Source organism: Carcharhinus amblyrhynchos, chromosome 34 (genome assembly GCF_965287045.1).
Source record: "Carcharhinus amblyrhynchos chromosome 34, sCarAmb.v2.hapA, whole genome shotgun sequence".
Taxonomy (NCBI): Eukaryota; Metazoa; Chordata; class Chondrichthyes; order Carcharhiniformes; family Carcharhinidae; genus Carcharhinus; species Carcharhinus amblyrhynchos.
In genome coordinates this window covers 11,685,414-11,699,136 of record NC_137357.1, presented here as the reverse complement: position 1 = coordinate 11,699,136, position 13,723 = coordinate 11,685,414, and the positions used below count along the sequence as shown (strand labels likewise).

The 13,723-nt window shown below is 41.6% G+C and overlaps 1 protein-coding gene across 1 annotated transcript in view; it reads right to left on the bottom strand.

The window, feature by feature from the left end:
• Positions 1 to 13,312, bottom strand: part of LOC145361167 (inactive carboxypeptidase-like protein X2) — a 67,472-nt gene extending 54,160 nt beyond the window's left edge. The window contains exons 1-4 of the mRNA XM_080216786.1: positions 12,390 to 13,312; positions 9,781 to 10,215; positions 4,787 to 4,846; positions 887 to 988 (exon numbers count right to left, since the gene is read on the bottom strand). Of these exons, the coding sequence (XP_080072912.1) occupies positions 887 to 988; positions 4,787 to 4,846; positions 9,781 to 10,215; positions 12,390 to 12,639 (847 nt within the window). The 5' untranslated portion in view covers positions 12,640 to 13,312. The remainder of the gene's footprint in view (positions 1 to 886; positions 989 to 4,786; positions 4,847 to 9,780; positions 10,216 to 12,389) is intronic.
• Between the last annotated feature and the right edge of the window lie 411 nt (positions 13,313 to 13,723).

Below are 13,723 nucleotides of genomic sequence, written 5' to 3'. Positions count from 1 at the left end.
CCTATTTGAGCACTTTTACATTACCTTGCAAAGCTCAGTTTGAAAAACCACTGCCCTAATTTATTCTATCTACAATGTCTGTAGTATCTCATCAGTTTTCTCCCATTCTCCAGCCATCTTTCTATAGACACACCATGTTTGTCATGGAAAAGAAGAAGGAATGGGAAAGTCAAAGAAAAAGGCCTTTTAAGTCATTGAAACATACTTGTAATGGATGGGTGGATCAACCCAGCTTTCTGATGTTGCCACACTCAATCACAGTGGGAAAAAAAATCTTGATTTTTCTCCTCACCAAAGGGCAAGTGAGAGAAGCACAGGAGCCTGTGATGAATGGATCCTGCCTGTTCTGACCCCACTTAAGGTGCTGACATAGAAACATAGAACAGTACAGGCCCTTTGGCCCTCTATGTGATGCTGAGCTATGTCCAAACCCAAGATCAAGCTAGCCCACTCCCTCTCATTCAGGTGTGCTCCATGTGCCTATCCAATAACCGCTTGAAAGTTCCTAAAGTATCCACTCCACTATCACAGCAGGCAGTGCATTCCACACCCCAACCACTCTCTGAGTAAAGAACCTACCTCGGACATCGCTCCTATATCTCCCACCGTGAACTTTACAGTTGTGTCCCCTAGTAACAGCTGCATCCACCCGAGGAAATAGTCGCTGGACATCCACTCTATCTATCCCCCTCATCATCTTACAAACTTCCATTAAGTCGCCTCTCATCCTCCTCCACTTCCTTCGACCTTTCCTCACAAGACCTACTTAGAACATTAAAGAAGTGCGTTGCCTGACTCCAACAGGAACTGACTCCATCTCTAGGTATTCAATGATATTCTCTGAATCATTCTGTTCTGAATACTAATGACAATGTAATGAACCTACCCATTTTCTCTTCTTCAGAGATTTCTGATTCCTCATGTTCAACAAAAGGAGATTCAACGAATGGCATGGTGGGGGGTTCAGTCGGCCACAAGTCATACTCAACTGGGAAAAGAAAAGCAGATTTTGGTTGTTTTCCCCTCTGTTCTGCCTTTACATCGTTCATTTACTCCGGCAGTACTCAGGAATTCCAATCTCCCAGATCCCCAGGTAAACACCAAGATCCAGACAAAACTTGAATTAACCTTTATATTTTCTTGTATAACTTTGTATCTTAAACTGGTGAATACTAGCCCATCTGTTTCCTCCCCCTGAGGAGTCTCCAGGGTTTCCTCCTTCCCCTTTTAGAATATCAGCTTCAGGTCTTTCTGTGGATTCACAGTCTAGTTGCTACATCTGCTTTCAATTGAACCTTTTTAATGTATGGAACAACTCAAAGGATTACATAAAGAGCTGGAACCTGTTCAGATCTGAATTGCCAATGACGTTTTGTTTCCTTTTCCCCATTGGTTATGGTGAAAGGGGGGGTGGTGCGGGTGGGAAATGATACATTCATTCCACTTCAAAAATGGGACCACGAGAGAATGGAAATCTGAGCATGAACATGTTCAACAGTGTACCTTCAAGAAATATGAAATATAGTCATGTTGATTCTATTTTACTTATACAATCTTACATCAAGAGCTGAATGCAGGAAACTGACAGACATCTGATAGAAGTGTTGAGCTAACACTGGTATTGGAACATCGTAATTGGGTCATTCTTCAGTGCAGATTCATTATATTTGATAGTTTCTGTCATGGACATTCATGTTGCTAGAAAATTACTTTGTTTTGTAAGCCATTCTCTTGGAGAATGAACCCTCAGGCTGCCGGCAACTTCAGTGAATTCTGCCTGCTTTCGCTTGACCATTGTTTAAAGATTTTTATCTTACACACAGTGATGCCAAAACAAAACATCGTAAGAAGAAACTAAAATGTTAGCAGTGTTGCTGTAATGCTAATCCTCCAGAGGCCATGATGTGGATATGCTGGCGTTGCTACCTGTGATCAGTGCTCCTTCCACTCACGTTGTCGGCCACTTTAGGACTCGAACAGCAGGTTAGGTGTAAAGATTCGCATTCTAATCAGTAATCTGTAAACTGTCTGTGCTTTGTATGCTCTGTCTGAGGCCAGAACACTCCATTCACCTGACGAAGGGACAAACCCCGAAAGCTTGTGAGTTTACTATCAAATAAATCAGTTGGACTTAAACCTGGTGTTGTCAGACTTTTTACTGTGAATCCTCCAGAGAATAGTTCAAAGAGCTGAGCTCCCTACCAACAGCTTGTCCGTGGATGGTAATACAAAGACTAGCTCAGAGTCAGTGGTGATTTCTCTTACAGGAATCTCACCAAAATTCTTCAAGGGCTCAGACTGAAACTGGCATGAAGCTCTCGACTCCCCAGACCAGTTGTTTCTCAGATTTTGAGCCTCCTAATGAATTAAAAATGCTTGGGTATGGTTTATGCCGTCACTGGCAAGTCATGACCTCAGAGTCGGCAAGACACACTCCATAGAGATTGGGGTGCCATCTTCAGAGGACGCCCCAATCAGAGCAAAAAAAAACCTTTCTCCTGCCACCACAGTGATATTGGGGACTCTATCCCCACCCCCTGCAACAATCATCACCAACATTCTCATCCCCCTTCGGTGCTCTTCCTCACTCACCCACCCACCACCTGTAAATTTCAGCCCCCCCACCATTTAGGCCCCCAATAGGATCCGCCCCTTGCACTACCCTGGCACAGTTTGGCATGACCAACCTGGTACTGTGCCAAGCTAGCAATGCCAAACTGTGCCAGGGTGCAGTGACAGGGCAGTGACTTGTCATGTGTCTGTCCCCCTGGGAGCTATACTTGCTTCCTTTCCCACCTCCTCCCACCACTGCCAGAGGGATTTCATCCATTGTTTCTCGTTTGGTCAAATCTCACAACTTATGAATACTTAGTGGGGGGTGGGGGGGGTCATGAAAGAGCATTGGCTGAGGATTAGGAGCAGTTTAAAATTCAGCAAAGGAGAACCAAGGGATTGATTAAGAAGGGAAAAATGGAGCATGAAAGTAAGCTAGCAGGTAACATTAAAACTGACTATAAACATTTCTATAGGTATGTAAAGAGAAAAAGACTGACAAAAATGAACTTAGGCCCCTTACAGGCAGAAACGGGAGGTTCATAATGGGGACTAAAGAAATGGCTGAGGAATTAAATTTGTACTTTGCTTCAGTCTTCACAAAGGAAGACATGAATAATGTGCCCAAAGTGTTGAAAGAAACATGTTTTAGTGAAGAGCTGAAGGAAATCAGCATTCGTAGAGAAATGGTTTTGGGGAAGTTGATGGGATTGAAGGTGGATAAATCTCCAGGTCCTCATAATCTTCAACCCAGAGTACTTAATGAAGTGTCCCTAGAAAGAGGAAGTAGATCCATTGGTGGTTATCTTCCAAAATTCTTTAGACTCCGGAATAGTTCCTACAGATTGGAGGGTAGCTAATGTAAGCCCGCTATTCTAAAAGGGCGGTAAAGGGAAAATAGGGAACTGTAGACCAGTGAGCCTGACATCGGTATAAGGGAAGTTGCTAAGGTCTATTATCAAATATTTCATTACTCGGCAGTGGTATAATCAGACAAAATCAGCATGGATTTACAAAGGGTAAATCATGGTTGAAGAACCTATTGAAATTTTTTGAGGCTGTAACTAGTAGAGTTGACCGAGGAGAAACAGTAGATGTGATTTATTTCGACTTTAAGGGGGCTTTTGACAAGGTCTCATATAACAGACTATTATGTAAAGTTATGTAAAGCACATGGGATTGCAGGTAATGTCTTGAGATGGATAGAAAGTTGGTTTGCATATGAGAAGCAAAGAGTTGGCATAAATGGGTCTTTTTTTGATTGGCAGTCCGTGACTAGTGGGATTCCACAGGGATCTGTGCTAGGAACACATGACCAAGCTGGTTCTGTGCCGAGCTAGCAGTGCCAAACTGTGCCAGGCTGCAGTGACAGAGCAGTGACTTATCATGTCTCTGTCCCCCTGGGAGCTATACTTGTCTCCGTTCCCACCTCCCCCCACCATTATATATTAATGACTTGGAAAAGGGAACTGAATTTATCGTCTCTGAATTTGCAGATGAGGGTGAGCTGTGAGGAGGATGCAGAGATGCTTCAGCATGATTTGGACAGGCTGAGTGTGAAGGTATCTGCATAACATATGCAGTGTATTGTGGATAAATGTGAGGTTATCCACTTGGTAGTAATAATAGGAAGACAGATTATTACTTGAATGGGTGTAAATTGGGAGAGGTGGATACCCCAGCAAAAATGAGCCAATTGGAGAGGGTAGTTTTCAGCCTTCTGAAACTAAGACTCATGTAAATATTTAGTCTTAGAAACTTGACTTTTACGCATGTGTGTTTAGTACTCTGCAGATGTGGGAGAAATATAATAATCCAAAGAAGTGGGGTTTGGAGACATTGAAATCACTTTTAATAAAAAAATCTATTTCTGCTTTTTCCGTTCCATTCCACTTATGTGTATTTTGTAATCATTGTAAATCTGGTATCAATGAAATGACTAATCAGCTTTTGATCTAATTTACCAGCAGCAGAGGAGGAGTGCAATCATTGGCTTGGTTGGTCAAACCAAAATTTCAAGGGACTATTATGACAGGTCTCAGAACAGCTGTGTTTAATGGCCACAGTCTAGGATTGGCTACTCGCTTTTCTATTGTTTTCTGGAGAGAAAGCAGACGAATTTTGTTTGGCAGCGTTACAGTAAGTGCCAGGTCTACACTGAACCTTGAAGTAACTGCCTCCATGTGTAAACACTGTGCCACCTTTTAATCTGTTCAATTCTGATTATGCTTACATATTTCCAGGCCTGTAACAATTTCTTCCAGCATTTCTGTGACAGGCTCAGTTGGAGTTTCTGTAAATCAGAAATAACAAAAAAAACACATTTTTTGAGAAAGAACTGATCATTTATACTTTTTTTTTCAAATTCATATTTAAAACCGAAAGGGTAGTCATTCACATAGAATTATATAGCGCAGAGGTTATTTGAATTTTTGTGCCTGTTTCTCACCTTGGGAAGCGACTGAGAGACTATCACCTCATGTGTTTGATGCCAGTTTATGTTGGAAACATGATAATTAATGGGCTTCATTGCAAAAACTCTCACCTTATATTGGGCATAAATTATATTCACCACCACCGCCCCCTCCCCCCCTCCGCCGCCCCCCGCTTTGTCAGTAATTGTTTAGTTTGAATAAAAATAAAGCCTGCAAAGCCAACTTGTATTCTTTCAACAAACAATGTTCCTTAATATATCTGTACACCCCCATCTATTCCAATCTTTTGTGCTCCCAAATCAATTTCTGTTGCTTTATAAATCTGTATTTCTTTTTCATTTTCTCGAAATATTTGTACTGGCTAAGCTATAATTAGCCCTGAACTAAAGTTCATGCTTTTTGCTTCGAAGCTTAGCAGGATTTGTAACTGTCTCAAACAGTTGTGCTGCAAGCGTGACCTGCAATAAATAAATGATAAAACATCTGATCCTGATCAAAAAATCCAAAATATCCTGAGGTATATTCCCTCACTTCCCGTGCTGTGCGCAGCCCACTTCTCCCTCATGGCGTGTTTCTGTGATTTCTACCACATTAGAGGTTTTTTCCACACCTCATATTTCATTTGTGGGTTTCTTTCAGAGTCTGACCGAACAATTATCTGTGACTCCTGAGATGTTCACAATTCCATTTAAATGTTTCTGATCTCACGTAAAGAAACAGTTCAATTTGAATTCTGTATGCATCCAGATGAATCTTGTTGTATTGAACTGCATCAGAATACAGTGAAGAAATATTATATAATTGGAAGTCTGTGTGATTCTAAGCTGAAGTATGTCTGAATGCTGCAAACGAGATGATACCTAGCTAACGTATCAAACTTTGCTACCACGGTGTGTACACAGCACTTCTTTTTGTCTCCTCACTGTTGCCATGAGCAGCAATGTTCAGTTGTAAGAATGTCAATGTAATGCTGTAATTCATCAGAGTGCAGGATGTAAGTGAAGTCAGAATGATGCAGCATGACCCTTGGCATGCTGTGAGGCCTTGAGAGGGAAGAACAGAAAAGGGCAAAAAATGTCAGCACGCTGGGAGCTGAAAAGCCTTAAACATTATTCTAGAATTAAACAAGACTCACATCTGAAGAAGCAGTTTGCCAATTAAAGATGAACAGGAAGGAACAATAAAGATAACAATTGAAGATGACACACAGTGAACAATCGGGATGGGTGGTAAGATGTGATCTTACTGAGCTCGTACTAAATTATTTTTTCCTTTCTCGCCTAAAACTCCCAGCATATGTCTAGCTGTGGCTGGGGCATGCTACCTAATACTTGATCTCCACCTGTCACTGCACAGTCTCATGAAAAGAAATGCAAAACCAACCCACTGGAGACTCTGCCTCTGATTTTTCATTCTGACTGTCCTCCTTCAGTGCCTATTCCATCATTACAGCTAAAATTGGGACTTAGTGAGTGCAGCTAATCGAATCAGAATCCCCCATATGACATCTCTACAATTCTTGAGCGTAAGGAAGTTGAATGCTTTCCAAATGCCTCAGTGCGTTCATCCAATAATTAGCTGAGTTATACACACCAAGAGGCCATTTGGTGAATCTTCTGTCTGGGCAGCTGTAGGAGTGCCACAGTTATTCAGAGCCCTCGGTGAAATGGGGGGCTCCCATTCCTGATCGTCATCTGATGCTTCCTGTTGGAAAGTTCATGTGTGTGGATGTCACGTAGCTGACTTGGAGAGGCAAAGGCAAAATGCCACAGAGGCTGGAAATCTGGAATGAAAACAGAAACGCTGGAAACACGCAGAAGGTTAGGCAGAATCTGTGGAGGAAAAAACAGAGGTCGCATTTTAGGCTAATGATGTGTCATCAGTAACGCTAAAAGTTAGATATGTACCAGGTTGGAGAGTTTTTTCCAAATGAAGCTTTTGAAATTTTTGTAGAGAATATTTTGTAAAAGGAATCTCGTGTATTAAATGAATGTTTTCCAAGATTTTCTTGCCCTTCAAATTACTTTCATGCCTTTTCAAAATTCACTCTCTTTTTGCAAACATCTTCAAAACTGTGCCAAGCTGTATAATTGAATTGGAAAAGCAAAGTTAGAAGGACACACCCCAGCAGAGAAGTTGGAGTATCAAATTTGAGTGATGCATGGGCCTTTGGAGAGGCTCCAATCACCAACTAATTAAGGTTGGATTCCTGTGACATGTCTACATGGGGGAGGTACCAGAGAGCACCTGATTGCTGGAAACAGGCAGTAGAAAAGAGTCAGATGTTTATTGACTGAAATAGTCACTATTTCAACTCTGAATATTGCCGTAAAAAGCACTGTGTTTTTCTCATCTGCACTCATCCCCAACTGGATCTCCTTATGATCACAACTCAGCAATGAGAGCTGGCATTCCAATCTTGCTGTGGAAGCGGCTGCCAGCAATGATATCATGAAGAACTGTCCATTCTGATGGAATACCTTGCTATTGATCTTTACTGTAGCAATGTGGCTGACTTTAGTTGGTTGGTGATTGGAGCCTCTCCAAAGACCCATGCATCACTCAAATATGATACTCCAACTTCTCTCCTGGGGTGTGTCCTTCTAACTTTGCTTTTCCAGTTCAGTTATAGAGCTTTGCATGGTTTTAAAGATGTTTGCTAAAAGAGAATGAATTTTGAAAAGGCATGAAAGTAATTTGAAGGCAAGAAAATATCGGGAAACATTCATTTAATACACGAGATTCCTTCTACAAAATAAACTCTCCAAAAATTTCAAAAGCTTCATTTGCAAAAAACTCTCCAACCTGTTACACATCTAATTTTTAGCATTACTGATGACAAATCATTAGCTTAAAATGCAAACTCTGTTTTTCCCTCCACAGATTCTGCCTGACCTGCTGCTTGTTTCCAGCATTTCTGTTTTCATTCCAGATTTCCAGCCTCTGTGGCATTTTGCCTTTGCCTCTCCAAGTCAGCTACTTCCTTCTGGCTGAGGCAATCTGGACCACACTGACGGGCAGGCTTTGAGAACAGTTCCATATACTGCAACAAAATTCATACTTTGACTGGCCTCAGAACCAATCTCCAGTCACCCAAGATCAGGCAAAGAATGCAAGTCGGTGTAGAATATGTGGTGTACTGGTATGCGTCTCTGGGACCCATCATTCCAGATCTGTCCGCAAACTGAGCCAAAGTTAGGAATCCCATTGCGGTCAAAGGAGCTGCTTCAGATGTCAGTAATATTCTACAGTGATCAAGCAGCAAAGAAAAGACCCAAAATTCTGAAAAGGCTGAAAAAGTATTTTTTTTAAACAGGATATTTTGAAAATTTTGCAACTTAAAAAGGAACAATTCCCTTAAACTTTCCATTCTCCTGGCTGACTGAAGGTCTTCTGAGTGATGTATTACAGTAGATGAGGGTTAGGGATTGTTTATTTTGTGAAAGAGAGGAAATCTCCAGAAAGCTGATGCTGTGCCAGATCAAGTATCAGTTTACAGGAATCCTGTAAGCAAGCTGCATTAAAACTTTTATCTTCAGCAACGTCAACAGGCTCTCCTGTCAGCTAGTTTAATTATACTGAAGCCACTTTGGATAGGTTGGTTCTCGTTCTTTGTTGGACACAGGACTGACATTTCAGTTTTTTTATTAGTGTCACAAGTAGGTTTCCACTAACACTGCAATGAAGTCACTGTGAAAATTCCCTCGGCGCCACGCTCAGGCGCCTGTTCAGGTACATTGAAGGAGAATTTAGCATGGCCAATGCACCTAACCAGCACGAATTTTGGATTGTGGGAGGAAACCCACTCAGACACTGGGAGAATGTGAGACTCCGGACACACAGTGACCCCAAGCTGGAAATCGAACCTGGGTCCCTGGCGCTGTGAGGCAGCAGTGCTAACCATTGTGCCACCATACCATCCCATCTGTGAAGTGGTTAAATATCAGTAACCTGGTCAAAATTTAGCTCTCAACCAACTTCACTCTGCCGACTATTTTGGCTATTATCACGTTACTGTTAATGAGACTGAACTTTGTGCAAATTGGCAGTGGCATCTCTCATGTTACAACAGTGGCTGCACTACAAAAGTGTTTCACTGGCTGGTTAGGAAGGATATCCTGAGATCATAATCATGATATAAATCCTTGTCTTTCTTTCTTGTATTCTAGTTTCATTTGATTAATGTTAATGACTGCATCTGATTAATGAATTTAAATAACCAATAGTGTGAGTTGCTTTTGCAGTTATCACCTCGAGTGTTTCTGTTTTGAAGGTCATTGGGGTTGTTCTTCATGGGAAACAAAAAGAAAAAGGGATTTCAAAATACATGTTTCATCTTTTAATATTAATTAGCCAGAGAAATGTTTTAAAACAAGTAGAAAACAAGCAATCAATTGGCCTGTCCTCAAAGTTCCCAATTTTCACTGGCAGGTAATTCTTCTTCAGTAATATGCAACTAGTGATTAAGAGAAAATTTATAGAAAGATTATAAGTTTTTTTATTGTTTATTTTCAGTTCAGAAGAGATTTCTTGGAAATAGATATATTTGTGCAAGTGTTGATGTCAGTACAGTAACTGGCCAAGAGTGAACCGTGTTACTAATATATCACAGATCAACCCTGTTTGATGAACCATTATCCAAAATCTATGAGATGGAGTCATACAAGTGCAGATAGCTGCATTTAAACAGTCGATTTATTTCAGGGTTGGAACACTCTTTGCTGTAAACTTATCAAAGGAAATGCTCAAGGCAATGTGCCCATCTATTGTGAACAGATTATTTTATACATACCCTTGTATTCTTCCACTGGCTGAACCATTTCTTCCTCTTCCTGGAAAGGTTGTTGAGGCTTCTCTTCCTCTTTCTTCAAAGCAGCTTCAATTTCCTCCAGCTTTTCAACTGGTTTCTTGGATTTCTTTTCTTTCTTAGGCTTTGGCTGCTTTTCTTTAGGTTTTTTCTCTTTTTTCGGTTTTGAGTTTTTATCTTTGGGTTTTTTCTCTTTCTTGGGCTTTGGAGACTTCTCTTTTGGTTTTTTCTCTTTTTTGGGCTTTGGAGATTTTTCTTTCGACTTTTTCTCTTTCTTGGCCTTTTTGGGTGTTCCTGTCGGGTTTGTCAATTTCTCAGCTGTTACTATAGGTACATCATCTGATTCTCCACGTCTTTTTCTTGCTTGTGGAAGAGTTTCCTCTGTGTCTTTTATATTTTCTGTGGATTTCCTGGATCTCACTGTCGAAAGAGAGTAATATGAAGTACTGACGGAAACAAAAAAAAGGAAAATCGAACAGCAAAGATGAAGACTGTTGGTAGAGAACCTCAGTTGGTGTGTTATTTTCTCAACTAAAGGATAATAAAAGAATAATTAAAGTATAGGGGCCAATTAAGTTGGACAAGGAAATCTTATGGAGGATGAAATTATGATGGGTTTTCTCATAAAATTATAACACAGAGTATGGGACTGAAAAGGGAAAGGAGGAGATAATGGAGATAACAATAGTTGGAGAGTAGCATTGAAAAATGATGGATCATAAAGTGCAAAATTTATTGTGTTTGATGCCATGTTTCTTGGAATGTGGAGGAACCCAAGAGGAAAACGAGAATTGTACAGAAAATTCAGATGGAAATTTTAACTTAAATTCCCAAAAGTTAAGAACATATGCAGAGCTCAATTTCCTCCCATATTGTTGATCCTCATCAAACAAAAACACTTTTATACTTGTTACTTGCATTATGTTGTGGCAAATTTCAGACAGGGCAAATTTCATGACATGCTGAATGATGGCGCTTGATAGGGTGGCACAGTGGTTAGCGCTGCTGCCTCACAGCACCAGGGATCCAGGTTTAATTCTGTCCTTGGGTGACTGTGTGGAGTTTGCACATTGCCCCCGTGTCTGTGGGTTTCTTCCCAGTGGTTTCCTCCCACTGTCCAAAAATGCCCCTTAGTGTCCCAGGATGTGTAGAACAAAGAACAATACAGCACAGGAACAGGCCCTTCAGCCCTCCAAGCCTGCACAGATCATGTGTTCCTAACGAGACCATCCGTTTGTATCCCTCTATTCCCAGTCTGTTCATGTGTAGGTTAGATGGATTAGCCATGGGAAATGTGTGAGCTAATGGGGATAGGATAGGCTAAGATCAAATGTAGTATCGACATGCTGTACTTAGTTGAAGTCATTAGGTTACATTTTTGCTTCTTTTGAAGCAATTTTTAAAAACGACATCTGGACCTTTGGCTAAGATGCAAATGAGATCAAGCCTTGGAGGAGGTGTAATGCCCACTCCAATCAGCTTGGATCACATAGACCAAGCCCAAGACAGGAGATGACAGCCCTGTCTTGTCAGTTTGGACCGGGAATGTCTCACTTGTTGAGACTCTAAATTAGACTTGATTTGATTGAATTGGATTAAAAAAATAGGGTAGAGGGCCTAGGTCAAGTACTCTGTCAGAGAGTCAGTGCAGATTGAATGGTCTCCTCTGCACTGTAGGGATTCTGTGATTCATCTGTCCCTGTCTATATCAGGTTCTCATCCCCATTTTTCAGAAATCATATGAATTTGCATGACATTTGGATGAAGGTGATTTATTTCACATTAATAATTCCATTTCTTTCCAGTACAGATATTTCTTAAATGATCCCAGGGTTCTTTTTCAATTGGATCCTATTTCAGATGCATGTTCTCATCCTTAATTCAATAACAAGACGTTGGATTCTAATGCAGCCACTTTATTTCGAAATCCCACAGCCATGGAGAAGACCCTCATTCCTGATAAAACTCTGCTCTAAAAAAAGGAATGTTATTTCTAAAAAGGACAGATTACAACCCAAATATGCACTCCATGTGTGACAGCACGAGACAAATTTTGACACCTAGTGGTGCACAAGGCAGAGAGTTTTTTTCCGGAACAGGTTACTAGCCTGTCGCCAAAGGCTTTTACAGCTTCAGGAGGGCCACTCAGCATCGAGCCTGGCTGACAAGGAGACTCTCCCATGCTTACTGCTTGTCATTGGCACCTGTTGGAAGGATTTTACAGGTTGATCTTCAACCTATTGGCCACGTTATGAATGCAACTTCCTTGACCATCAAGTTCTGGTGTGGGACATGAACCTGGAGCTGCTGGCTCCGAAACCGGGAGGTGACCTACTGCACCCACTAGACAAATGTGGTGCTGTCTATGTTTCAGAAACATAAAGAAACCACTGGTCTTAGATAACATGACTGCTCTACTGGGAAAGTATTCAAGGCAATCTGGAACATAGACAATTCAAATTTGTCTCCCCAAGGACATGTTAGTTTTGTTTATCCAGGCTTGGAAGTTATGCCTTTGTATGGCACATCTCTGGTTTACCTGCAGCAGAATCTGTGTTCTTCACAGCTTAACCGGACTGAAGATTGAGACTTACCAGGAGATGTTTCTTTGGAAACACTCTGAGCTGCCAATAACCTTAAGAGTCCCGTGTGTTCTGCTGCATCCTCTGTTTCTGCAGAAGGGATCGTATCGGGGGATAGCCCTGCTGTCTTCTCCGCATTCCGCTGGGTGGACCTGACTTGGATTTGAGAGTCTTGAGGGACGATCAGGGACTGAGTGAAACCAGCGTTGTTCAGAGCGAGGAGTGTTAAGATTGTCAGAGGGTAGGCACTGCACCCTGTCATCTCAGCTGGGTGCAGAAAAGACTCGGGCAAAGCTACAAGTAGTGAAAAACAACAGCTCGTGCAGAGAATCCCACCGGTACAACAGCGAGACAGCGGATGCCCAGACAAGCCCAGCCCAGAGCAAACAAAAGTTCAATGTTGCGTGAGCAGAAACGAAGCCGGCACCAATACTCCAGAATCAGGGAGATTAAGCTGGACGCAGCCCGATATGTTTTGAAAATCGAAGTTTTATCAAATCCTTGCCACGTTGAATAGTTAGAAAAGGATTAAAAGTTCAGGACTAATTCCCGACCCCCGTGAACACGATTAATCGGCGGCAATAAAACTCCTTTGAATGGTGCAGGAAGGTTTTTGCATTAAGCTTGGATGGAGCCTGCAGATCAGAGTTCCCGGGCAATGACTGGATTTCCTCTCTTTGATGCTGAACTGTGGCTGCTTTGAAATGTCCCCCTTCACTCTCCCCGTCTGCCTGCCGCTCTCCTCCGCTGACTGACTGGGTTTGGCAGCTGTACTTTTTTGTCATAAACAAGGAAGAAAATTAACCCCCACCCGGTCAATGTATACTTAGAGTCTGAATTGCGAAAAAAAAGAGGGGGAAAGAAAGCTTGGCACAAACTCTCCAAATTCAACAGCCAACATAAATCAGAAAGAAGATTAAATGTGCAAAGCAGTGAGTCATTTGCACGAGACAGCATTGTTGAGAGTTAATCATTAAAGAGATGATAGAGTCTCCTGCGATTTCTCCATCAATATACAAAGGAGCAATGACCAGGGTTAGAAACACCAAGTGCTGTCTGTTGAAAACTCTGATGTTGTTGGAAAGTGGTGCATTTCATGCTTGCTGGAATAATAAAGCACCCTCTTTTTAAAGCATTGCTCACTTGAAATTTTAAAGACATTTCTCTCCTGTTCTTCATCTCCTGTTTCTCTCGGTTGAATTGCATCTCACATCCAAGTGGTTAGGGGAATGCAACAGTCTTGGTTTTAGGAACATTGGAACAGGAGTAGGGCCTTTAGCCCTTTTAAGCCTGTTCTGCTATTCAGTGTGAGGTTGTAGCTGATTTCCAGGCTGACCCAATATGCT